At 45.0% G+C, this 27,764-nt stretch overlaps 1 protein-coding gene across 4 annotated transcripts; it reads right to left on the bottom strand.

Moving 5' to 3' along the window:
• Positions 1–224: 224 nt before the first annotated feature.
• LOC121556626 (tripartite motif-containing protein 3-like) lies at positions 225–26,674 on the bottom strand. Of its 4 annotated transcripts, XM_041870518.2 has the most exons (13): positions 26,278–26,674; positions 24,334–24,485; positions 22,196–22,376; positions 19,516–19,617; positions 17,350–17,448; positions 15,679–16,213; positions 15,288–15,391; positions 14,809–14,976; positions 14,120–14,288; positions 13,504–13,545; positions 12,288–12,358; positions 1,381–1,521; positions 225–388 (listed from the first exon to the last, which is right to left on the bottom strand). In XM_041870518.2, the coding sequence occupies exons 2-13, from the start codon at positions 24,480–24,482 to the stop codon at positions 236–238; spliced, it is 1,914 nt and encodes a 637-aa protein (XP_041726452.1). In that variant the 5' UTR covers positions 24,483–24,485; positions 26,278–26,674; the 3' UTR covers positions 225–235. The 4 variants fall into 4 exon arrangements, with proteins under 4 accessions (XP_041726452.1, XP_045072815.1, XP_045072814.1 ...); XM_045216880.1 differs by lacking the exon at positions 13,504–13,545 and having other exon boundaries at positions 26,278–26,352; XM_045216879.1 differs by lacking the exon at positions 26,278–26,674 and having other exon boundaries at positions 24,334–24,992.
• Positions 26,675–27,764: the final 1,090 nt, after the last annotated feature.

Raw genomic sequence — 27,764 nt, forward strand, 5'->3', positions numbered from 1 at the left:
TGTCGGTCCATGTCTCCACCTCTCCGTCCCTCCATCTCTCCACCCCTCCCTCCATCCATCCCTCAATCCTTTGAAGAGTCGACCATGGCTACATGTCCCTCGCTCTCCATCCAAATCCCTCCATCCCTCCCTCCCTCCATCCCTCCCTCTACCCCTCCCTCCCTCCATCCCTCCCTCCCTCCCTCCACCCCTCCCCCCCTCCCTCCATCCCTCCATCCCTCCCTCCATCTCCCGATCACTGTAGGTAGCGGTAGATCTTGAAGCAGTGGTTCCCAGAGTCGGCTACGGCCACGTGTCCATCCGAGGTGAGGGTCAGACCCTGGGGGCCGTAGAGAGGGTCAGCTGATGTGTTGATGTAGGACAGGAAGGAACCAGTGCTGTCAAAAACCTGGGGAAAGAAGAAGGGGTTTCAGTTGTAGTTTTTGGGTTCAATTATGTTCTTGCAGACCTTTTTTTACATCTGACTTTGTATTGTATTGTAAATTGTCTGAACCCCAGGCTCCCGCTTGGGAAAACAACGTCTTAGATGAAGAGGACATTTCCTCTTCAACGGCTCAGACACCAGGCGTATGTGGCTGGGACTCTAGACAATCACTGATTATAAAGGGAAAACCAGCCACGTCGTGGACACCGCCGCCTCGCTCCCGGACAAGCTAAAAGACCTTTAGCGCTCGCTTCGAGAAAAACACAGAGCTGCCGATGCGGGCCACTGCCGACGTGAGTAAGACATTTAAGCGTGTTAACCCTTGCAAGGCTGCCGGCCCAGAAGGCATCCAAAGCTGCGTTCTCAGAGCATGTGCAGACCAGCTGGCTGGAGTGTTTATGGACATATTCAATCTCTCCCTATCCCAGTCTGCTGTCCCCACTTGCTTCAAGATGTCCACCATTGTTCCTGTACCCAAGAAAGTGAAGGTAACTGAACTAAATGACTATTGCCTTGTAGCACTCACTTCTGTCATCATGAAGTACTTTGAGAGGCTAGTTAAGGATCATATCACCTCTACCTTACCTGACACCCTAGACCCACTTCAATTTGCATACCACCCCAATAGATCCACGTATGACGCAGTCGCCATCGCACTGCACACTGCACCTATCCCATCTGGACAAGAGGAATACCTATGTAAGAATGCTGTTCATTGACTATTGCTCAGCATTCAACACCATAGTACCCTCCAAGCTCATCATTAAGCTCGAGGCCCTGGGTCTGAACCCCACCCTGTGCAACTGGGTCCTGGACTTCCTGATGGGCCGCCCCCAGGTGGTGAAGGTAGGAAACAACATCTCCACCTGTATTAGGTGCTGTGGGTGTGGCTTCACCTGTATTAGGTGATGTGGGTGTGGCCTCACCTGTATTAGGTGATGTGGGTGTGGCCTCACCTGTATGCGGCTGTTGCCCCAGTCGGCCACGATGATGTTCCCGTTGGTGTCCACGGCAACTCCGGTGGGGGCATTGAACTGGCCGTTCCCTTCGCCATGGGAACCAAATTTAAACAGGAACTCACCATCCGCACTGTACACCTGGGGACAGGAAATAGACACACACACCTATGTGTAGAGATCTTAAGGGCAGAGATTCAGTTTTATAATTGGAATGTGATTCAAAACAAGGCAACGATGTGCTTTAGGCCTATGCCGAGCGGTCGGGTAGGCTGTTTGGAGTGTTTATCCGACTGGATAAAAAAATATAAATAAAAAATATAATAATCATTAAAATGGGGGAGGGTCGTGCTTTTTCAATTTCAGTCCTGGGAAGGGTCATGTAATTTCTAATCTATTAAACGTCATATTGCTCAGAATTAGTATCTTATTGTGTATATCTCGATGTTGGCGCTCGTCCCTTATTCTCTGCTGGGCGCGCAATATCAAGTGTACCTAGTCTGGCCTCAATCAAATAATCCTTAGCCTATACTATAGGCTATACCAAGAGCATGCTGGGGAGAAGCATAGGGCAAAGTTATATTTCTAAGAAAATGTATTTCCTTCCTGAGTTTTTGCGCTGCTGGGATGGTGTATATTACCTAGGCTACACTGCAATGGATAGGCTGTCCCAATCATAAGCCCTGCTCTTGCTGATGTAAACCCTTTTGTGCTGCCTAACTAATGGCTGTATGTGGCACTTCAAAGGCTTCTTCCGAAAATAATGTTTTATTTGACCAAAAATGCGATATCTGTGGGCGCGGATTAGACCTACTGATGTCCTGTTCAGTTAGAGGGAGAGCTTGAAGATGAGGACTGCAGGTAAGCTTGCTACTGCTATAATGGATTTGAATAAAAACAATATGTTTCGTTGCCCATAATGAAGCTATTTATCAGCATTATTGACCTCACAATAAGCCATATTCGAGTAATTTACATAATTTACATGACTATGAAGCGGCAGCCGCGGAGATGGACAGCCCATTGGTGCTGAAGGTAGGCAGCCGCGGAGATGGACAGCCCATTGGTGCTGAAGGTAGGCTAATTCGAAAAGGCCTAATTCATATAAACAGTCTTCATCTTAATTTGACTTTAGGTTACTAACAACAAGAGGGATTTGTGTTGGAGCCTATTTCTTCCTATTCCAGAAATAAGAGGTAGGCCTACCTGTTCGACGCTTGCGCTCTATTTTCGGCTGGCATTAAAGCGGTCAAATGCACATTAGTTGGCCATTTCGACCTGTTAAAGCCAGCACTCTGCTATTCTCAAACAGTTGCACAAGGATTGGTCATTTACCTTTCTTATATCCGCTCACTTGTGCTCAGATGGGAGTGGTGGAAATATTTGAGGTGTGTCCTTAAAAACACGATCCAAAGTGCAGTTGGTTATGGCATGACTTTTGACAGCGGAAAACACAGCCTATGCAGCCGTGACGCACACTGCCCATATGCACATGGAACAAGAGTACTGTGCTTTTGGTGCTTGTGTACTTCATATGTAGATTTTTTTTCTTCCAAGCATAGCCTCCCCTCCTCTCAATGAAGACTGTTTTATTTTTGTCCTGCCCATTGCAATCGCGAAGTAGTGAAGGCTGTCTAAAGGGTTTGGCTCCCGAGACCGTTTGGAAATAAGACTGGTTCAACAAAGGCTGGTTCAACAACAACCCTGCTTCAGGTCTACTATAATGAAGGCTGGTTCAACAACAACCCTGCTTCAGGTCTACTATAATGAAGGCTGGTTCAACAACAAGCCCTCCCTCAGGTCTACTATAATGAAGGCTGGTTCAACAACAAGCCCTCCTTCAGGTCTACTATAATGAAGGCTGGTTCAACAACAAGCCCTCCCTCAGGTCTACTATAATGAAGGCTGGTTCAACAACAAGCCCTCCCTCAGGTCTACTATAATGAAGGCTGGTTCAACAACAACCCAAGCCCTCCCTCAGGTCTACTATAATGAAGGCTGGTTCAACAACAAGCCCTCCCTCAGGTCTACTATTATGAAGGCTGGTTCAACAACAACCCAAGCCCTCCCCTCAGGTCTACTATAATGAAGGCTGGTTCAACAACAACCCAAGCCCTCCCTCAGGTCTACCATAATGAAGGCTGGTTCAACAACAACCCAAGCCCTCCCTCAGGTCTACTATAATGAAGGCTGGTTCAACAACAAGCCCACCCTCAGGTCTACTATAATGAAGGCTGGTTCAACAACAAGCCCTCCCTCAGGTCTATTATAATGAAGGCTGGTTCAACAACAAGCCCTCCCTCAGGTCGACTATAATGAAGGCTGGTTCAACAACAAGCCCACCCTCAGGTCTACTATAATGAAGGCTGGTTCAACAACAAGCCCTCCCTCAGGCCTACTATAATGAAGGCTGGTTCAACAACAACCCAAGCCCTCCCTCAGGTCTACTATAATGAAGGCTGGTTCAACAACAAGCCCTCCCTCAGGTCTACTATAATGAAGGCTGGTTCAACAACAAGCCCTCCCTCAGGTCTACTATAATGAAGGCTGGTTCAACAACAAGCCCTCCCTCAGGTCTACTATAATGAAGGCTGGTTCAACAACAACCCAAGCCCTCCCTCAGGTCTACTATAATGAAGGCTGGTTCAACAACAACCCAAGCCCTCCCTCAGGTCTACTATAATGAAGGCTGGTTCAACAACAAGCCCTCCTTCAGGTCTACTATAATGAAGGCTGGTTCAACAACAAGCCCTCCCTCAGGTCTACTATAATGAAGGCTGGTTCAACAACAAGCCCTCCCCTCAGGTCTACTATAATGAAGGCTGGTTCAACAACAACCCAAGCCCTCCCTCAGGTCTACTATAATGAAGGCTGGTTCAACAACAAGCCCTCCCTCAGGTCTACTATAATGAAGGCTGGTTCAACAACAAGCCCTCCCTCAGCTCTACTATAATGAAGGCTGGTTCAACAACAAGCCCTCCCTCAGGTCTACTATAATGAAGGCTGGTTCAACAACAACCCAAGCCCTCCCTCAGGTCTACTATAATGAAGGCTGGTTCAACAACAACCCAAGCCCTCCCTCAGGTCTACTATAATGAAGGCTGGTTCAACAACAAGCCCTCCTTCAGGTCTACTATAATGAAGGCTGGTTCAACAACAAGCCCTCCCTCAGGTCTACTATAATGAAGGCTGGTTCAACAACAAGCCCTCCCTCAGGTCTACTATAATGAAGGCTGGTTCAACAACAACCCAAGCCCTCCCTCAGGTCTACTATAATGAAGGCTGGTTCAACAACAAGCCCTCCCTCAGGTCTACTATAATGAAGGCTGGTTCAACAACAAGCCCTCCTTCAGGTCTACTATAATGAAGGCTGGTTCAACAACAAGCCCTCCCTCAGGTCTACTATAATGAAGGCTGGTTCAACAACAAGCCCTCCTCCAGGTCTACTATAATGAAGGCTGGTTCAACAACAAGCCCTCCCTCAGGTCTACTATAATGAAGGCTGGTTCAACAACAAGCCCTCCCTCAGGTCTACTATAATGAAGGCTGGTTCAACAACAAGCCCTCCCTCAGGCCTACTATAATGAAGGCTGGTTCAACAACAACCCAAGCCCTCCCTCTGGTCTACTATAATGAAGGCTGGTTCAACAACAAGCCCTCCCTCAGGTCTACTATAATGAAGGCTGGTTCAACAACAAGCCCTCCCTCAGGTCTACTATAATGAAGGCTGGTTCAACAACAAGCCCTCCCTCAGGTCTACTATAATGAAGGCTGGTTCAACAACAACCCAAGCCCTCCCTCAGGTCTACTATAATGAAGGCTGGTTCAACAACAAGCCCTCCCTCAGGCCTACTATAATGAAGGCTGGTTCAACAACAACCCAAGCCCTCCCTCTGGTCTACTATAATGAAGGCTGGTTCAACAACAAGCCCTCCCTCAGGTCTACTATAATGAAGGCTGGTTCAACAACAAGCCCTCCCCTCAGGTCTACTATAATGAAGGCTGGTTCAACAACAAGCCCTCCTTCAGGTCTACTATAATGAAGGCTGGTTCAACAACAAGCCCTCCTTCAGGTCTACTATAATGAAGGCTGGTTCAACAACAAGCCCTCCCTCAGGTCTACTATAATGAAGGCTGGTTCAACAACAAGCCCTCCCTCAGGTCTACTATAATGAAGGCTGGTTCAACAACAACCCAAGCCCTCCCTCAGGTCTACTATAATGAAGGCTGGTTCAACAACAAGCCCTCCCTCAGGTCTACTATAATGAAGGCTGGTTCAACCCAAGCCCTCCCTCAGCTCTACTATAATGAAGGCTGGTTCAACAACAAGCCCTCCCTCAGGTCTACTATAATGAAGGCTGGTTCAACAACAAGCTCTCCCTCAGGTCTACTATAATGAAGGCTGGTTCAACAACAAGCCCTCCCTCAGCTCTACTATAATGAAGGCTGGTTCAACAACAAGCCCTCCCTCAGGTCTACTATAATGAAGGCTGGTTCAACAACAACCCAAGCCCTCCCTCAGGTCTACTATAATGAAGGCTGGTTCAACAACAACCCAAGCCCTCCCTCAGGTCTACTATAATGAAGGCTGGTTCAACAACAAGCCCTCCTTCAGGTCTACTATAATGAAGGCTGGTTCAACAACAAGCCCTCCCTCAGGTCTACTATAATGAAGGCTGGTTCAACAACAAGCCCTCCCTCAGGTCTACTATAATGAAGGCTGGTTCAACAACAACCCAAGCCCTCCCTCAGGTCTACTATAATGAAGGCTGGTTCAACAACAAGCCCTCCCTCAGGTCTACTATAATGAAGGCTGGTTCAACAACAAGCCCTCCTTCAGGTCTACTATAATGAAGGCTGGTTCAACAACAAGCCCTCCCTCAGGTCTACTATAATGAAGGCTGGTTCAACAACAAGCCCTCCTCCAGGTCTACTATAATGAAGGCTGGTTCAACAACAAGCCCTCCCTCAGGTCTACTATAATGAAGGCTGGTTCAACAACAAGCCCTCCCTCAGGTCTACTATAATGAAGGCTGGTTCAACAACAAGCCCTCCCTCAGGCCTACTATAATGAAGGCTGGTTCAACAACAACCCAAGCCCTCCCTCTGGTCTACTATAATGAAGACTGGTTCAACAACAAGCCCTCCCTCAGGTCTACTATAATGAAGGCTGGTTCAACAACAAGCCCTCCCTCAGGTCTACTATAATGAAGGCTGGTTCAACAACAAGCCCTCCCTCAGGTCTACTATAATGAAGGCTGGTTCAACAACAACCCAAGCCCTCCTTCAGGTCTACTATAATGAAGGCTGGTTCAACAACAAGCCCTCCCTCAGGCCTACTATAATGAAGGCTGGTTCAACAACAACCCAAGCCCTCCCTCTGGTCTACTATAATGAAGGCTGGTTCAACAACAAGCCCTCCCTCAGGTCTACTATAATGAAGGCTGGTTCAACAACAAGCCCTCCCTCAGGTCTACTATAATGAAGGCTGGTTCAACAACAAGCCCTCCCTCAGGTCTACTATAATGAAGGCTGGTTCAACAACAACCCAAGCCCTCCCTCAGGTCTACTATAATGAAGGCTGGTTCAACAACAAGCCCTCCCTCAGGTCTACTATAATGAAGGCTGGTTCAACAACAAGCCCTCCTCCAGGTCTACTATAATGAAGGCTGGTTCAACAACAAGCCCTCCCTCAGGTCTACTATAATGAAGGCTGGTTCAACAACAAGCCCTCCCTCAGGTCTACTATAATGAAGGCTGGTTCAACAACAAGCCCTCCTTCAGGTCTACTATAATGAAGGCTGGTTCAACAACAAGCCCTCCTTCAGGTCTACTATAATGAAGGCTGGTTCAACAACAAGCCCTCCCTCAGGTCTACTATAATGAAGGCTGGTTCAACAACAAGCCCTCCCTCAGGTCTACTATAATGAAGGCTGGTTCAACAACAACCCAAGCCCTCCCTCAGGTCTACTATAATGAAGGCTGGTTCAACAACAAGCCCTCCTCAGGTCTACTATAATGAAGGCTGGTTCAACCCAAGCCCTCCCTCAGCTCTACTATAATGAAGGCTGGTTCAACAACAAGCCCTCCCTCAGGTCTACTATAATGAAGGCTGGTTCAACAACAAGCTCTCCCTCAGGTCTACTATAATGAAGGCTGGTTCAACAACATGCCCTCCCTCAGCTCTACTATAATGAAGGCTGGTTCAACAACAAGCCCTCCCTCAGGTCTACTATAATGAAGGCTGGTTCAACAACAACCCAAGCCCTCCCTCAGGTCTACTATAATGAAGGCTGGTTCAACAACAACCCAAGCCCTCCCTCAGGTCTACTATAATGAAGGCTGGTTCAACGACAAGCCCTCCTTCAGGTCTACTATAATGAAGGCTGGTTCAACAACAAGCCCTCCCTCAGGTCTACTATAATGAAGGCTGGTTCAACAACAAGCCCTCCCTCAGGTCTACTATAATGAAGGCTGGTTCAACAACAACCCAAGCCCTCCCTCAGGTCTACTATAATGAAGGCTGGTTCAACAACAAGCCCTCCCTCAGGCCTACTATAATGAAGGCTGGTTCAACAACAACCCAAGCCCTCCCTCTGGTCTACTATAATGAAGGCTGGTTCAACAACAAGCCCTCCCTCAGGTCTACTATAATGAAGGCTGGTTCAACAACAAGCCCTCCCTCAGGTCTACTATAATGAAGGCTGGTTCAACAACAAGCCCTCCCTCAGGTCTACTATAATGAAGGCTGGTTCAACAACAACCCAAGCCCTCCTTCAGGTCTACTATAATGAAGGCTGGTTCAACAACAAGCCCTCCCCTCAGGCCTACTATAATGAAGGCTGGTGCAACAACAACCCAAGCCCTCCCTCTGGTCTACTATAATGAAGGCTGGTTCAACAACAAGCCCTCCCTCAGGTCTACTATAATGAAGGCTGGTTCAACAACAAGCCCTCCCTCAGGTCTACTATAATGAAGGCTGGTTCAACAACAAGCCCTCCCTCAGGTCTACTATAATGAAGGCTGGTTCAACAACAACCCAAGCCCTCCCTCAGGTCTACTATAATGAAGGCTGGTTCAACAACAAGCCCTCCCTCAGGTCTACTATAATGAAGGCTGGTTCAACAACAAGCCCTCCTCCAGGTCTACTATAATGAAGGCTGGTTCAACAACAAGCCCTCCCTCAGGTCTACTATAATGAAGGCTGGTTCAACAACAAGCCCTCCCTCAGGTCTACTATAATGAAGGCTGGTTCAACAACAAGCCCTCCTTCAGGTCTACTATAATGAAGGCTGGTTCAACAACAAGCCCTCCTTCAGGTCTACTATAATGAAGGCTGGTTCAACAACAAGCCCTCCCTCAGGTCTACTATAATGAAGGCTGGTTCAACAACAAGCCCTCCCTCAGGTCTACTATAATGAAGGCTGGTTCAACAACAAGCCCTCCCTCAGGTCTACTATAATGAAGGCTGGTTCAACAACAACCCAAGCCCTCCCTCAGGCCTACTATAATGAAGGCTGGTTCAACAATAACCCAAGCCCTCCCTCAGGTCTACTATAATGAAGGCTGGTTCAACAACAAGCCCTCCTTCAGGTCTACTATAATGAAGGCTGGTTCAACAACAACCCAAGCCCTCCCTCAGGTCTACTATAATGAAGGCTGGTTCAACAACAACCCAAGTCCTCCCTCAGCTCTACTATAATGAAGGCTGGTTCAACAACAAGCCCTCCCTCAGGTCTACTATAATGAAGGCTGGTTCAACAACAAGCTCTCCCTCAGGTCTACTATAATGAAGGCTGGTTCAACAACAAGCCCTCCCTCAGCTCTACTATAATGAAGGCTGGTTCAACAACAAGCCCTCCCTCAGGTCTACTATAATGAAGGCTGGTTCAACAACAACCCAAGCCCTCCCTCAGGTCTACTATAATGAAGGCTGGTTCAACAACAACCCAAGCCCTCCCTCAGGTCTACTATAATGAAGGCTGGTTCAACAACAAGCCCTCCTTCAGGTCTACTATAATCAAGGCTGGTTCAACAACAAGCCCTCCCTCAGGTCTACTATAATGAAGGCTGGTTCAACAACAAGCCCTCCCTCAGGTCTACTATAATGAAGGCTGGTTCAACAACAACCCAAGCCCTCCCTCAGGTCTACTATAATGAAGGCTGGTTCAACAACAAGCCCTCCCTCAGGTCTACTATAATGAAGGCTGGTTCAACAACAAGCCCTCCTTCAGGTCTACTATAATGAAGGCTGGTTCAACAACAAGCCCTCCCTCAGGTCTACTATAATGAAGGCTGGTTCAACAACAAGCCCTCCTCCAGGTCTACTATAATGAAGGCTGGTTCAACAACAAGCCCTCCCTCAGGTCTACTATAATGAAGGCTGGTTCAACAACAAGCCCTCCCTCAGGTCTACTATAATGAAGGCTGGTTCAACAACAAGCCCTCCCTCAGGCCTACTATAATGAAGGCTGGTTCAACAACAACCCAAGCCCTCCCTCTGGTCTACTATAATGAAGGCTGGTTCAACAACAAGCCCTCCCTCAGGTCTACTATAATGAAGGCTGGTTCAACAACAAGCCCTCCCTCAGGTCTACTATAATGAAGGCTGGTTCAACAACAAGCCCTCCCTCAGGCCTACTATAATGAAGGCTGGTTCAACAACAACCCAAGCCCTCCCTCTGGTCTACTATAATGAAGGCTGGTTCAACAACAAGCCCTCCCTCAGGTCTACTATAATGAAGGCTGGTTCAACAACAAGCCAATCCCTCCCTCAGGCCTACTATAATGAAGGCTGGTTCAACAACAACCCAAGCCCTCCCTCAGGTCTACTATAATGAAGGCTGGTTCAACAACAACCCAAGCCCTCCCTCAGGTCTACTATAATGAAGGCTGGTTCAACAACAACCCAAGCCCTCCCTCAGGTCTACTATAATGAAGGCTGGTTCAACAACAACCCAAGCCCTCCCTCAGGTCTACTATAATGAAGGCTGGTTCAACAACAAGCCCTCCCTCAGGTCTACTATAATGAAGGCTGGTTCAACAACAATGCCTGTCTTTTTTATCCTGGTGGTTTTATGACATCATTACATGTAACCTTTATTTATTGTTGTTGTTGTTTTTTAAAAAAACGAACAGATTGCTTGTTTTTTGTTGAATTTTATTAAAACCAAACTTATTAGAAGGATTCATTGTCCTGGTTTTATGGTGAGAACGTCCATGGCGCATGCGATGCACCTTCTGGAGAAGTGTGAATGTGATCTGTAAGATGGTTCCAATATGTATATAAAACATTATATTTGTGAGCAGTAAAAGGGATTGGACACTCTCTCTTTCTCTTTATATTGGATCTTTGTCCAGCTACTGTTTAAAGTTTGGATGTGCATAAAACCCTCCATAGTCTGCGTTGTTTTAATATTATAAGTATATTTAGACATAGCCTATTTAAAACCAGTTGTTGTTTCTTTTTGTTTAGAATTAGACAATAATTATTTGCTCTCATTTTAGGCCTTATCAATAATGAATTTAATCTTGCTTATTGACAATGTTTGGCATGTCCATGCTCAGCCATAATGCAATTTACAGTAGGCCTAGCCCTTATATCAGTGTGAATGATATGTACACTACCGGTCAAAAGTTTTAGAATACCTACTCATTCAAAGGTTTTTCTTTATTTTTTACTATTTTCTACATTGTAGAATAATAGTGAAGACATCACAACTATGAAATAACACATATGGAATCATGTAGTAACCAAAAAAGTGTTAAACAAATCAAAATATATTTTATATTTGGGATTCTTCAAATAGCCACCCTTTGCCTTGATGACAGCAATCTATATCTGCACTTTAATTCGCAAAGCTTTATGCTAGAAACAAGCTGTAAAATGCTGACCATGACACATACGGGATATCTTTGGTTTGTCTCTATGACATTCAGAGTCTGCGTTACAACCTTTTATAGCCGAGGAGACAAAATATTGACTTTGCTTGGGAATAAACTGTAGCTTACCACTGCTAACGAAGAACTATAAACTGTAGCTAACCGCTAACAAATAACTATAAACTGTAGCTAACTGCTAACAAATAACTATAAACTATAGCTAACTGCTAACAAATAACTATAAACTGTAGCTTACCACTGCTAACGAAGAACTATAAACTGTAGCTAACTGCTAACAAATAACTATAAACTGTAGCTAACCGCTAACAAATAACTATAAACTGTAGCTAACTGCTAACAAATAACTATAAACTGTAGCTAACTGCTAACAAATAACTATAAACTGTAGCTAACTGCTAACAAATAACTATAAACTGTAGCTAACTGCTAACAAATAACTATAAACTGTAGCTAACTGCTAACAAATAACTATAAACTGTAGCTAACTGCTAACAAATAACTATAAACTGTAGCTAACTGCTAACAAATAACTATAAACTGTAGCTAACTGCTATCAAAGAACTATAAACTGTAGCTAACTGCTAACAAATAACTATAAACTGTAGCTAACTGCTAACAAATAACTATAAACTGTAGCTAGCTGCTAACAAATAACTATAAACTGTAGCTAACTGCTAACAAATAACTATAAACTGTAGCTAACTGCTAACAAATAACTATAAACTGTAGCTAACTGCTAACAAATAACTATAAACTGTAGATAACTGCTAACAAAGGAGCTAAAGGATAATATAGTAATGGACAATGTAATGCTTTCAGAAAGAAATGGCAAATGCATATGGGCAATAGAATGCTCTTTTAATATAATGGCAGATTAGACTGTGTGCGTGTTCGTGACGAGTGGGGATAGATCCACTTCGTCACACAACTATATATTTTCAAATGAAGAAAGCATTTTTCTTTTATTCCCTCTTTCCTTGATCACAGCATAAGGTTTGACTTACCTTTACAGAATGATTGTGGAAATCTGTCACAATGATTTCATTCTTGTTGTTCACTGCAACAAAGTGTGGACCTGGGGGAGAGAGAGAGAGAGAGAGAGAGAGAAAGAGAGAGACAGAGAGAGAGAGACAGAGAGAAAGTGATGCATGTTAGCATGACTAATGTCCTCTACAATACTGGTTTGATTACTTACGTTTACTTTTAGGTTTAATTTATTTGCACCAAAGAAAATAAGTGATAAACAAACAATACATATAAATAAATATAAAATAAACAGTCTGCAGGTGGTTGGAAGCCCAAGGGCTTATATGAAAACCACACCACAAAAAAACTATATACAAAACATAAGTACAAAAAATAAAAAAAGGTTTGTTAAAACAGATAACAACACAGACTAATCATAAATGTACAAATGAACCAATCAGGTTGATTACATACATTTGATCCAGAGATCGATAGAGATCTCTAGATGGTTATAACTGGTTTTAGCATGGACATTGCCATTGAGGGCTTCTACCATTTTAAAGTCGTCAACTGGGTGGGGATTCCTATTGGTTGGGAGCAATCAGCCAATGATCAGAAACCATTGTCTTCTTCTTTAAATTGGGTTGCCTATAGTTTGTAAATGGCTTGGGTTGCCTATGGTTTGTAAATGGCTTAAAGCTATATCACTGCCATCTAGAGGCCACAATAGATGAATGACACAAGATTTGGTTCAGGACTCAAACACTTCACCAATATTAGCTTAACACTTTTTTTTCAAACACAAAAGAAGAAGACAATTGACTACTTTAAAATGGAGATGCCATAATGGCACAAATACAAAGATGAGATCTCTATCTATCTCTATGGTTTAATCAAACTCATTTTCAGTACTACCGATTATTTTAAATTAACTCATTGTTCAGGTGTTTTGAAATGTCTATGGATGTAATATTTATTCACAAATGGGTTCGTTTCTAATCAATTTCACTAAATTCCTGCTCATTCATCTTATGCATTACATTAAACACAGTTAGAACAACAATGATTGTAACGATCATGATATTATGATGACATATGTATCAATCTTTTGTTATGTTTGACATATATCAGGCACAGAGTGATCTGGGAAGATTTCAGATACAATTTCAAGGGCCTACAACGTCAGGGCAGGAGATGCAGGTTAGACAGAATAGTGCAGTCTGGGTAAGGGGCGGGGCCACACTCAATACTTACTGAACACTGGGCCAGATCTATTTAAGTTTGCACCACTTTTTTCTAAAACAGAAACAAAGGGAGAAAAAAAAAAAAAGACAGAAAGAAACAAACAAAGGTAGAGTCAGAGATGAAAAGACAAAACAACCTAAATAACAGAGAGGTTTTTCTCCTTCTGCAGGAAGACATGGTTTCCAATGGCAACCAGGGCCATGGCAGCCATCTTGTATCCCGCAGGTGTCAGATAGGTCAATCTGAACGTGGGTCGTGTTCAGGAGGAACGTTTCATAACGATCAGATACAAAATGGGTTGTGTAGAACAGTCTCAGAGTAGGATTGCTTGATCTAGGATCAGTTTTTAGATCCCAATTAATAAGAGTACGTGGACGGGGAGGACCTGGGCCCATATCCACAAAGCGTCTCAGAGTAGGAGTGCTGATTCAGGATCTGTCCGTCTTATTCATTATGATCTAAAAGGCGAAACTGATCTTAGATCAACACTGCTACTCTGAAAGGCTTTGACACATACAGTATATCCCCAGATAATATAAAGAATAGGAAATAGTGTCAGCTGTACTCATCACATCGCTGTCTGAACGTTTCACATCACTGAACATTCTAGGCTCCACCCCCTTACCTGCAAAGTGTCTCTCGGACGTCCCCCTGGCGCCAAACTTGGTGACCAGCTTCCCGTTGGACTGGAAGATGAAGACGCAGCACGCCTTGTTGTCCACGGCAATGATGTGTCCGTTCCTGTCCACCGCCACGCCCTTGGGACCCAACAGGCGCCCCGCCCCGATCTTATTCTGAGTAAAGTAACAGAAAATTACAGCCAATGTTTTGTGGTTAGAGTCGATAGGACGGCTGTCGTTCATTAAAGCTGTGTCTTACCCTTAAGGCTGGAATCCTTAGTAAAAAAAATAACAACGCGTCGCCCAGCCTCTGTTTTGGTAAGTAGCTGAGGGATGGGCCTGGAATAATGTAACCACTCTCAAATTCACAGACAGAGCAATAGATCCAAGGACTGACCATCCATGATATCAACGTTATAGTATTAACCATGTGTTCAGGCTATACAGTGTTTGTTTACATTTATGTTTTTTTTACAAAGATTGGAGTAAAACAAGTTCCTATTTGGGTTCTGATGGGGAACGACAGTTGAACTAAGCTCATGAGGCATTTATAAGTGATATTCTTCAAGAATCAATGGGTACATATCGTTCATTCATAAGTCAGAAAATGTATGTAGCAACTAATGATTCTAGCTTTAAAACTGGAGAGGGAGTCTCACGACCTCTGATGACCTCATGACCTCTGACCTCTTACCTTGAACTTCCCATCGGAGGAGAAGATGCTGACCCATCGGTTGTCGTAGTCGGCCACGATGATGTCACCGTTCATATCCACGGTAACGCCTGTGGGTCGCTGCAGTTGCCCCGGCGACCGACCTCTGACCCCAAACCTCATCTTGAATTGCCCTTCATTGGAGAACACCTGTCGAGGGGGCGGGACAACAGACAGCAGTGAGACTTAAATATCTAAATAAACAAATATGTGTTTACAGTAAAGCTTCATTATGGGTCTACCAGTACTGCGTGCTCTTAGTATGCCCTCTGTAGTTGTATACCACATTAGTTTCCCCTCTCCTGTGTTCTATAGATGGTCTCCTACCTGTATACACTGGTTGTTTCTATCTGGTCTCCTACCTGTATACACTGGTTGTTACTATCTGGTCTCCTACCTGTATACACTGGTTGTTTCTATCTGGTCTCCTTCTATCTGGTTGTTACTATCTGGTCTCCTACCTGTATACACTGGTTGTTACTATCTGCTACCACCACTCTGCCGTTGCTGGAGGCCGAGATCCCTTGCAGGTTGGTGAACTCTCCCTTCTCCCTCCCCCGCGTACCTAGACCACAGGTAAACACACACACACACACACACACACACACACACACACACACACACACACACACACACACACACACACACACACACACAGTCACGTCTCTACCATCACTTTATATATGCTTCATTATTGTACCTGGAGAGAATAATGTAGACTCCTCCTTCCATCTGGGCTGTTTTTCTGTCTCTCACAGACAGTTCTCAAGTTACACAACAACAACAACAACAACAACAACAATCAGATGATCAGGTGGTGGCTGTGGCAGTGTTGTGATGTTGTTGTCTCACCGACTCTGTGGATGAGTTCATCCTCGATGGGGTTTTCCTTCTTTCTGGTGCTGTACATGCTGGAGGGTCTCCTCACAGCCTTCTGTCTGACATGACCCCCTGTCCCTCCAGGACTCTTCAGCCTCCTCTTCACGTCATCCGGAGACCGCAGCGCGTCCGAGGGCTTGACCGCCCGCAGCCGGAAGGGACTGCCCCGTACCGGCTGGCCGTAGAGGGACAGAGCGACGGAGAACTCCCCCTCAGACCGTAGCGTGTATCCCACCTCGTACGTCCCGTTCTTGTTGTCCGTCACCTCCGGTTCCGTGACAACGCGGCTTCCGTCGGCCACCGCCGTGATCTCGGCCCTCAGCGCCGCGTTCCCTGTTCGCACCAGCTCGCCGTCCTTGTCTTTGGTCGTCACGGTGATGCTGACGTGTTGTCCGGTTGCTGCGTGGCGTAGTCCCTCTCCTGTGGCGACGGAGGTGTGGCCTACGGCTGCCGTGGTGATGAGGACGCCCAGGTTCTGGATGGAGCGACGCAGGCCCTCTGTCTCCACCTGAAGGGGGGGGTAGGTTAATTAACCACACACTTCCTGTTTATGCTGACCTCATTTCCTGTCCCAGGCTTCCCCAGCTGGTTTGCGGACTATCATTTATTCTATGAACCCTGAAACCCGTTCCTAGCCTTAACATTAACCATACACGTTTTAGTTTAACAAAATGTTTTAGCAACATTCCGGTTGGATGAACCACGGCTCAAGACAGGAATAAGAAGAATACACCGTGGCCCATAGTGTGGGACTGTATCCGGTATCCTACCTGACAGTCCAGGTGTGTATCCTGTATCCTACCTGACAGTCCAGGTGTGTATCCGGTATCCTACCTGACAGTCCAGGTGTGTATCCTGTATCCTACCTGACAGTCCAGGTGTGTATCCGGTATCCTACCTGACAGTCCAGGTGTGTATCCTGTATCCTACCTGACAGTCCAGGTGTGTATCCTGTATGTCCTACCTGACAGTCCAGGTGTGTATCCTGTATGTCCTACCTGTCAGTCCAGGTGTGTATCCTGTATCCTACCTGACAGTCCAGGTGTGTATCCTGTATCCTACCTGACAGTCCAGGTGTGTATCCTGTATCCTACCTGACAGTCCAGGTGTGTATCCTGTATTCTACCTGACAGTCCAGGTGTGTATCCTGTATCCTACCTGTCAGTCCAGGTGTGTATCCTGTATCCTACCTGACAGTCCAGGTGTGTATCCTGTATCCTACCTGACAGTCCAGGTGTGTATCCTGTATCCTACCTGTCAGTCCAGGTGCGTATCCTGTATCCTACCTGACAGTCCAGGTGTGTATCCTGTATCCTACCTGTCAGTCCAGGTGTGTATCCTGTATCCTACCTGACAGTCCAGGTGTGTATCCTGTATGTCCTACCTGACAGTCCAGGTGTGTATCCTGTATCCTACCTGACAGTCCAGGTGTGTATCCTGTATCCTACCTGACAGTCCAGGTGTGTATCCTGTATCCTACCTGACAGTCCAGGTGTGTATCCTGTATCCTACCTGACAGTCCAGGTGTGTATCCTGTATGTCCTACCTGACAGTCCAGGTGTGTATCCTGTATCCTACCTGACAGTCCAGGTGTGTATCCTGTATCCTACCTGACAGTCCAGGTGTGTATCCTGTATGTCCTACCTGACAGTCCAGGTGTGCGTTCTGGTGAGGCCATTCAGGGAAGTCGTGACGAGCCATGGCAGAAACCCGCTCACTCATTTGTTTCTGCACCATCAGTACCTACAACACAACAACAGGAAAATAATGCTGCATTCATAACCAAGTGGGAATTACCAGTTTTGAAGTCGTAAATATAATTTGGGTGCATTCATGTTTTGAACTGGTTCTTACGGAAAAAACACATGATTTCACATATACTGTAAGGGGGGGAAATACCACCCAACATGGAGGTAATTGGAGGCTGGTGATTGGTTTGTTCTTTTTTGCCCATAAAAAGTACATCTAGAACTGCTTTCTGTTTGACATTTTATTTATTTAGCAGACACTCTTATCCAGAACGACTTACAGTAGTGAGTGCATACATCTTCATTCATACTGGTCCCCTGTGGGAATCGAACCCACAACTCTGGTATTGCCATGCTCTATCAACTGGGCCACACGGGACCAATACATCAAATGGAAGATGAACAGAATACATTTTGCATCAATAATTTGTATTTATAAACAATAACTGCTGAAGATGCCGCTGTGCTTGCTGTCCTTTTTGTTGACAAATGACATCAGAAAGGTGCAAGTGGGGAACTCAGAGCTCAGGGATGACAGACGAGTTTCCCACTAGTAATTACCAGTTGGAGGGGAGTTCAAGTGGATTTTTCCAAGTCGTATACTGATACTTATTAAATTAAGCGATGTTGTGAATGCAGCTTGGAGCTGCGTCTCAAATGGCATCCTACACACTAAGGAAATAGGGTTCCTCAAGGGTTCTTTGGGAAGGGTGATGGTTCTATGTGGAACCATAATGACTCAAAGAACCCTCTGAGCCCTTCAATGGTTCTTTGCAGCTCACAAAGGGGTTCTTTCCTCTTTTAGTGATAATTAAATGGAGGGAATGGCGAATCATTAGAATATTTCGGGGGTGTGGTTTGCTCACAACTCTTGTTGTGCAACCTTGAGTGAGAGTGGCATTCCAGTTGATCTAATGTGTTGTTTATTGCCATTATATATTATATATGACTATGGCAAGTGACAGTGTCTTGTGAGTGACTCATGTAAGGCCTTGTGTCAATAGAGAACAGCTGACTAAATCAGTGGTTCTCCATTCTCTCCTCCGGGACCCCCCAGCTGTTCCAGAGGTAGCATACCTGATTCAACTTCCAAATTAAAGGGAAAATCCACTCATAAACTATCTTTTGGTATTTTTTTTTTTTTAATTAGTCCATGATGCATTTTGCATCATGATGATGATGTGGCCGGTGACACTTTGCTTCTTGAAAGTCCAATATCTTGAAAACTGCTGACATTTTGGGACTGTATCAACAGTGGACTAATGAAAAACATATCAAAAGATTGATTTGAAGTATAGTAATAGCAGCTAAGAAATTGAAACAATATAATATTATATATAATATAATATATATATATTATATATATTGTATTATATATATTATATATTATATAATATAATACGGCTGACCAGAATAACAAACCCTGTATGGTTCTTCAAAATGATTTACAAAGAACCTTTATGATTGAGAAAGGTTCTTTATAGAACCATTCTCCATAAAGGTTCTATAAAGAACCATACAAAATGGTTCTATATAGTCCCCAAAAGGGTTGTAACCATAGCAGAACCCTTTTTTTCTGGTGTTATATAGAACCTTAAAAAAAAAAAAATGTATAGCACCATACAGGTTCCATTTAGAACCTTCTGAACATGGTTCTTTATAGAACCTTCAAAAAAGGTTCTATATAGCACCAAAAAGGGATCCGCTATGGTTACAAGCCAAATAACTATTTTTTTGTAATATATAGAACCAGTTGTTTTTAGTGTGTAGGCTATTCCCTATATAGTGCACTACTTTATACAGGGAATAGGGAAGCTATTTGGGATGCATCCTTGGACTTTACTGTGTTCAGCCACAACAGTGTAAAGTAGTTATGTTTTAACATAATGGTATTAGGACTTTATATGTACAACCAGGTACCATTTAAGGTGTAAAGTTGTGCTTATACCTGTGTAGTAACACTGTAATTAGTTGAGCAATACATTTGTAATAACATGTTATGTGATAGTCATTGCTTTGTAAGCGCATAGTAATGGAGTTGCTGGTTAACCAGTCTACTAACCTCTGTGGCACTGCCGTGGCTCAGGGCCTGTTCGGTAAAACTACAGCTGCTCTGGATGTGTTCCTTCCCCTGGAGGAGAGAGGAGAGCTGGGCCTGGAGCACCTGGAGACAGGGAGGAGAGGTTGGAGAGGTTGGAGACAGGGAGGAGAGGTTGGAGAGGTTGGAGAGTTAGAGACAGGGAGGAGAGGTTGGAGAGTTGGAGAGTTGGAGACAGGGAGGAGAGGTTGGAGAGTTGGAGAGTTGGAGACAGGGAGGAGAGGTTGGAGAGGTAGAGACAGGGAGGAGAGGTTGGAGAGTTGGAGACAGGGAGGAGAGGTTGGAGAGTTGGAGACAGGGAGGAGAGGTTGGAGAGTTGGAGACAGGGAGGAGAGGTTGGAGAGTTGGAGACAGGGAGGAGAGGTTGGAGAGGTAGAGACAGGGAGGAGAGGTTGGAGAGGTAGAGACAGGGAGGAGAGGTTGGAGAGTTGGAGAGTTAGAGACAGGGAGGAGAGGTTGGAGAGGTTGGAGAGTTAGAGACAGGGAGGAGAGGTTGGAGAGGTAGAGACAGGGAGGAGAGGTTGGAGAGTTGGAGACAGGGAGGAGAGGTTGGAGAGTTGGAGACAGGGAGGAGAGGTTGGAGAGTTGGAGACAGGGAGGAGAGGTTGGAGAGGTAGAGACAGGGAGGAGAGGTTGGAGAGGTAGAGACAGGGAGGAGAGGTTGGAGAGTTAGAGACAGGGAGGAGAGGTTGGAGGTTGGAGAGTTAGAGACAGGGAGGAGAGGTTGGAGAGGTTGGAGAGTTGGAGACAGGGAGGAGAGGTTGGAGAGGTAGAGACAGGGAGGAGAGGTTGGAGAGTTGGAGACAGGGAGGAGAGGTTGGAGAGGTAGAGACAGGGAGGAGAGGTTGGAGAGGTAGAGACAGGAGGAGAGGTTGGAGAAGTAGAGACAGGGAGGAGAGGTTGGAGAGGTAGAGACAGGGAGGAGAGGTTGGAGGGAGTTGGAGACAGGGAGGAGAGGTTGGAGAGGTAGAGACAGGGAGGAGAGGTTGGAGAGTTAGAGACAGGGAGGAGAGGTTGGAGAGGTAGAGACAGGGAGGAGAGGTTGGAGAGGTAGAGACAGGGAGGAGAGGTTGGAGAGTTGGAGACAGGGAGGAGAGGTTGGAGAGGTTGGAGAGTTAGAGACAGGGAGGAGAGGTTGGAGAGGTAGAGACAGGGAGGAGAGGTTGGAGAGTTAGAGACAGGGAGGAGAGGTTGGAGAGTTGGAGACAGGGAGGAGAGGTTGGAGAGGTAGAGACAGGGAGGAGAGGTTGGAGAGTTGGAGACAGGGAGGAGAGGTTGGAGAGTTGGAGACAGGGAGGAGAGGTTGGAGAGGTAGAGACAGGGAGGAGAGGTTGGAGAGTTAGAGACAGGGAGGAGAGGTTGGAGAGGTAGAGACAGGGAGGAGAGGTTGGAGAGTTGGAGACAGGGAGGAGAGGTTGGAGAGGTAGAGACAGGGAGGAGAGGTTGGAGAGGTAGAGACAGGGAGGAGAGGTTGGAGAGTTAGAGACAGGGAGGAGAGGTTGGAGAGTTAGAGACAGTGAGGAGAGGTTGGAGAGGTAGAGACAGGGAGGAGAGGTTGGAGAGGTTGGAGAGGTTGGAGAGATAGAGACAGGGAGGAGAGGTTGGAGAGGTTGGAGAGTTGGAGACAGGGAGGAGAGGTTGGAGAGGTTGGAGAGGTAGAGACAGGGAGGAGAGGTTGGAGAGGTAGAGACAGGGAGGAGAGGTTGGAGAGGTAGAGACAGGGAGGAGAGGTTGGAGAGTTAGAGACAGGGAGGAGAGGTTGGAGAGTTGGAGACAGGGAGGAGAGGTTGGAGAGTTGGAGACAGGGAGGAGAGGTTGGAGAGGTAACATATGGAATTGTTTTAAGATGTTCATACCAAGTATCGTTAAACTTTTTGATTTAGAATTGTAGGACCCATTTTATTGAATTTTTATGTAACATTGAATTTGGCCTTACTGCTATAAACCAATAGAAATGCATTGAATAACAGATTAATAAATGTAAACACAGATAGTCAACTCCAAACCAATTATCTAAAGGAATTTTGTTTTGAAGTGTCTGAGAGATATAAGGAAGAGCATGATTTTTGTATAATTTTTTTAAACAAATATTTAACCCCTTTTTTAGGCACTAAACTAATTCCATATATACTTCCATTCATTTGTTATACTGGTACTGAGTCCTGTGAGGCTTGTGGGCGTCCTAGAGCAAAACAACCAACATGTTCCTGTTCGTGAGAGCCTCATCTTACCATAGAGTGGTCATATTGTAGTCCAAACCATTCGCACGCTACAGACGTTTTTTTTTCTTCATGAGAAGACAGATTTTTGGGATGTCTCATGGTCTGACAAACACCGCTGTAGCTCGGCCACCTTCCACCACAGATGCCATTGGTGGATGCGGTAGATTGAGACCGAGCCCACGCAAAAAAAAAAGCAGATCTCTGGCTTAAACTGAAGGATTTTGATGGGGAAATGGACTCAAGAGGACTAAATGACTCAAATGTAAATGCAAATGTCTGGCTCAGAGTGGGTGTGTCTGACCCAGAGAGGGTGTGTCTGGCTCAGAGTGGGTGTGTCTAGCTTTGAGGCATGTGTCTAGCCTAAAGGGGGTGTGTCTGACCCATAGTGGGTGTGTCTGTAGCCTAGAGGGGGTGTGTCTAACCTTCTGCTTGGCGCAGTATATGTTCTCCAGGTCATTGATGAGGGCTGTCTTCCTGAGCTGTAGCGCCCTCTCCAGCTCCTCGAAGGTACTGCTTATCTCTGTCACCGCCTCGTTCTTCCTGTCTGTCAGCTGCTTGGAGATCTCTCCTACCAGCTCTATAGCTGCTGTTAGCTGGGGCAGTCTAAAGGGAGGGATAGAGGAGGGAGGAGGAGGGAGGAGGAGAGAAGAGAAGAGAGGATGAGAGAGGAGTGAGGAGGAGAGAAGAGAGAAGAGAAAGGAGGGAGAGTGGAGGGGAGAGGAGAAATGAGGGAGAGGGGAGGGAGAGAGGAGAGGAGAGGAGAGGAGAGAAGAGGAAGAGAGGAGAGGAGAGGAGAGGAGAGGAAGAGAGGAGGAGAGGAGGAGAGAGGAGAGGAGAGGAGAGGAGAGGAGAGGAGAGGAGAGGAGAGGAGAGGAGAGGAGAGAGGAGGATAGAGGAGATGAGGAGAGGAGAGGGGAGGAGAGAAAGGAGGGAGAGAGGAGAGAGATTGCAGTGCATTGCAGGAGAGAATCCAATGTCCCTTCCTGTGACCTCCTCCAGCTTTGTTAGGGAGGAAATGATGACGAGGAAGCAAGGGTTTAAAGTTATTAAAGTTTTCAGACATCTGAGTATATAGGTACATCTGAGCGTATACCGGTTGCGTATGGCATCTAGCTCGGTCTTCACGGTTAGGGTCTTGGTTAGAGTCAGGACTCGGGTCTGGGTTAGCGTCAGGGTCAGTGTTAAGGTTAGGGTCAGTGTTAAGGTTAGGGTCAAGGTCAGGGTTAGGGTCAGAGTTAAGGTTAGGGTCAGTGTTATTTAGAGTACTATATATTGACTATATAGGTAGTTATTTAGAGTACTATATATTGACTATATAGGTAGTTATTTAGAGTACTATATATTTACTATATAGGTAGTTATTTAGAGTACTATATATTGACTATATAGGTAGGTATTTAGAGTACTATATATTTACTATATAGGTAGTTATTTAGAGTACTATATATTTACTATATAGGTAGTTATTTAGAGTACTATATATTTACTATATAGGTAGTTATTTAGAGTACTATATATTTACTATATAGGTAGTTATTTAGAGTACTATATATTTACTATATAGGTAGTTATTTAGAGTACTATATATTTACTATATAGGTAGTTATTTAGAGTACTATATATGTACTATATAGGTAGTTATTTAGAGTACTATATATTGACTATATAGGTAGAGAACATTGAACAGAACAAGGATGTGTCAATAACTACATTTTGACAAAAACACAGATAGAACCTTACAGTCCCAAGCTCTCGAAACAATACAGCTCATGGATGCAGCTGTTTATGTCAAATTGTTGTGTGTTCCACTTTTAGCCCTGGTTGTCCTAAAAAGAAAATGGTAAAACACTTCAATGTGAGCCTAAATACGAGGGCAGGGCAAGCAGATTAATAACAGTGTTGAATGTCAGCTTTGCTGTGGGAAGACTGGTTCCAATGGAGTTAAGGTCAACGGCATCGTGAATTCGAACCAGTAGTACCAATGACATAAACCTGGTTTGCCTCTGCCAGGAGGCTGAAACTTGGCCACAAGTGAATCTTCCAGCAAGACAATAACCCCAAGCACAAATCAAAATCCACAAAATAATGGTTAACTGACCACAAAATCAACATTTTGCAGTCTCCGGACTTGAACCCCATTGAAAACCTGTGGTTTGAATTGAAGAGGGCAGTCCGTAACCGCAGACGAAGGATATCAAGGATCTGGAAAGATTCTGTATGGAGGAATGGTCTAAGATCCCTCCCAATGTGTTTTTCCAATCTCATTAAACATGTTTAAAGTCTCAGTATTGTAATCCTGGATTTCCCTTATAAATCAGGATTAGCGTTAGGGTCAAGATAAGGCGCAGGGTTAGAGTGAGCGTACCTATTGCATATGGCATCTAGAGGGTTAGAGTGAGCGTACCTATTGCATATGGCATCTAGAGGGTTAGAGTGAGCGTACCTATTGCATATGGCATCTAGAGGGTTAGAGTGAGCGTACCTATTGCATATGGCATCTAGAGGGTTAGAGTGAGCGTACCTATTGCATATGGCATCTAGAGGGTTAGAGTGAGCGTACCTATTGCATATGGCATCTAGCTGTGTCTTTAGCTGTGTTTTGTGCTGCTCCAGGACATCCCTCAGAGGGACGGTCACATGCTCCCTGTGCTCTCCCTCGGTACACTCCAGACACATGGCGGTCTCACACGACTCGCAGTAGAACTCCATAACCTGCAGGGGGAGACAAACACCACGTTGCACCATTGGGTCCCAAGAGCTTTAGAGGTCCTGAACAGTCATTCTGATTCCCATGTAAAAAAAGCCTTTTTGAACTACCAAAACATCACCCATAATATTTTTGTTCCACTGAGAAATGCTCAGAATTTGAGAAAATTACTTTTTCTCTCATGTCAAACTACCAGGAGCATAAAGCAACGTTTTATTCAAGCTAGCTAGTTCAAACCTTTGACAACAACCCTTCCCCTGTTTATGATCCGTACTGGCTGAAGACCTGGGCTAGCCAGTAACTAGGTAACCCCAGACACAGATGAAAGAGGAGACCTATAAATATCTTTGCCTAAAGGCGCCTGCATACTAGGTTCGATTAGAAGGCGAAGCGAACGTCTGTGCCTCGCATACCCCCTTTAAAAAACTGAGAAAAACTGCAATATTACTCCTTTTCCCCTCTTGAGACGCTGTAGCAACAACATAGCCAGTATACACTTCCTCAAAATAGTCCAAATTCATCTAAGATAAATCAAGAAATATGTAATGTTTTGTTTTTGTTTTTGCGTCTTTTACATTCGGTTTTGTACACCGGCTTCAAACAGCTGAAAATACAATATTTTTGGTTATGGAAAATATATTTCACAGCAGTTTAGATGGTACGATGATTCTCTACACTATACATTAACTTGTTTTGTAACATAAACTGAAATGAGGCGAACTATAAGAATTTTAGTAACCAGGAAATGGCGGAGAGATTTCTGCATATTGCACCTTTAAATGAGGCAAGAGACTAAGACGTTACCATTGGTGTGTTGAAATAAGAGGCCCTTTGTGATGTCACAAAATGCCCTTGATAATCCCGCCTCCTCAATCCAAGTGTTTGACCTGGGGGAGGGGACCAGTAACTTTATGATCAAACTTTATCAGTGTAGAAGCAACAGCCATTTTATCATACTTTGGTTCACACTACTGTGATCTGGTTTCATCGAAATATCATCAGATTTCCCAGTATAACGTCTTAAAGGTCCCACACAGTCAAAATCATGGAAAAACATGATTCTGACTGTGTGGGACCTTTGAGACATTATACTGGGGTCAGACATGCTCATCATAATGAGCCTTAAAATGCATTATACCTGCATCATAATGCATTATAACTGCATCATAATGCATTATACCTGCATCATAATGCATTATACCTGCATCATAATGCATTATACCTGCATCATAATGCATTATACCTGCATCATAATGCATTATAACTGCATCATAATGCATTATAACTGCATCATAATGCATTATAACTGCATCATAATGCATCATACCTGCATCATAATGCATCATAATGCATTACAACTGCATCATAATGCATTATAACTGCATCATAATGCATTACACCTGCATCATAATGCATTATACCTGCATCATAATGCATTATAACTGCATCATAATGCATTATAACTGCATAATAATGCATTATAACTGCATCATAATGCATTATAACTGCATCATAATGCATTATAACTGCATCATAATGCATTATAACTGCATCATAATGCATTATAACTGCATCATAATGCATTATACCTGCATCATAATGCATTATACCTGCATCATAATGCATTACACCTGAATGTCTTCAGTAAAGTGTTACTACATGATTCAACAAGTAAACAAAATCAGTGTTTTGAGTCAGTTATCTTGCCCTGTGACCCAAATATGCATCCACCATGGCTCACCTGTGGGGCAGTAGGGTCAGGGGTAGATGGGGTGGTAGGGGGGTAATATAACGTACCTTGTCCTCATGGTTTGGGCAGCAGAGAGGTAGAAGAGGGATAGGAAATGAGTAGATGGGGCAGTAGAGGGCTGTATGGGGGTATTAGGGGTTGTAGAACCCTACCCTTCCCTTGGAGCAACAGAGAGGCGGTAAAGGGGTTGTAGAGGGGTAGATGGGGCGGTAGAGGGCTGTATGGGGGTATTAGGGGTTGTAGAACCCTACCCTTCCCTTGTGGTTGGAGCAACAGAGAGGCGGTAAAGGGGTGGTTGAGGGGTAGATGGGGCGGTAGAGGGGGGTAATAGAAGCGCACCTTGCCATGATGGTTGGGGAAGCAGAGGGGCAATAAGGGGATGTAGAGGGTGTTTTAGAGGGGTAGATGGGGTAGTAGAGGGGTATTAGTGGTAGTAAGGGGGTAGTAGAGGGGTATTAGTGGTAGTAGGGGGTAGTAGAGGGGTATTAGTGGTAGTAGGGGGTAGTAGAGGGGTATTAGTGGTAGTAGGGGGTAGTAGAGGGGTATTAGTGGTAGTAGGGGGTAGTAGAGGGGTATTAGTGGTAGTAGGGAGGCAGTAGAGGGGTATTAGTGGTAGTAGGGGGTAGTAGAGGGGTATTAGTGGTAGTAGGGGGTAGTAGAGTGGTATTAGTGGTAGTAGGGGGCAGTAGAGGGGTATTAGTGGTAGTAAGGGGTAGTAGAGGGGTATTAGTGGTAGTAGGGAGGCAGTAGAGGGGTATTAGTGGTAGTAGGGGGTAGTAGAGGGGTATTAGTGGTAGTAAGGGGGTAGTAGAGTGGTATTAGTGGTAGTAAGGGCAGTAGAGGGGTATTAGTGGTAGTAGGGGGTAGTAGAGGGGCATTAGTGGTAGTAGGGAGGCAGTAGAGGGGTATTAGTGGTAGTAGGGGGTAGTAGAGGGGTATTAGTGGTAGTAAGGGGTAGTAGAGGGGTATTAGTGGTAGTAGGGGGTAGTAGAGGGGTATTAGTGGTAGTGGGGTAGTAGAGGGGTATTAGTGGTAGTAAGGGGTAGTAGAGGGGTATTAGTGATAGTAAGGGGGTAGTAGAGGGGTATTAGTGGAAGGGGGGTAGTAGAGAGGTATTCGTGGTAGTAAGGGGGTAGTAGAGGGGTATTAGTGGTAGTAGGGGGTAGTAGAGGGGTATTAGTGGTAGTAGGGGGTAGTAGAGGGGTATTAGTGGTAGTAGAGGGGTATTAGTGGTAGTAAGGGGTAGTAGAGGGTATTAGTGGTAGTAAGGGGTAGTAGAGGGGTATTAGTGGTAGTAGGGGTAGTAGAGGGGTATTAGTGGTAGTAGGGGGTAGTAGAGGGGTATTAATGGTAGTAAGGGGGCAGTAGAGGGGTATTAGTGGTAGTAGGTGTTATTAGAGGGTATTAGTGGTAGTAGGGGGTAGTAGAGGGGTATTAGTGGTAGTAAGGGGTAGTAGAGGGGTATTAGTGGAAGGGGGTTAGTAGAGGGGTATTAGTGGAAGTAAGGGGTAGTAGAGGGGTATTAGTGGTAGTA

This window comes from Coregonus clupeaformis, unplaced genomic scaffold (assembly GCF_020615455.1).
Source record: "Coregonus clupeaformis isolate EN_2021a unplaced genomic scaffold, ASM2061545v1 scaf0838, whole genome shotgun sequence".
NCBI lineage: Eukaryota > Metazoa > Chordata > Actinopteri > Salmoniformes > Salmonidae > Coregonus > Coregonus clupeaformis.

Excerpts from the sequence above, each read along its gene's own strand:
- LOC121556626 (XM_045216879.1), bottom strand. The coding sequence starts at position 24,518 with ATGGTGCAACGTGGTGTTTGTCTCCCCCTGCAGGTTATGGAGTTCTAC. Across the intron at positions 14,977-15,287 it reads GTAACAACCAGTGTATACAG|GTGTTCTCCAATGAAGGGCA; the intron begins GTAGGAGACCAG and ends CCCCCTCGACAG. Across the intron at positions 12,359-13,503 it reads TAGATCTGGCCCAGTGTTCA|GTCCACACTTTGTTGCAGTG; the intron begins GTAAGTATTGAG and ends TCTCTCCCCCAG.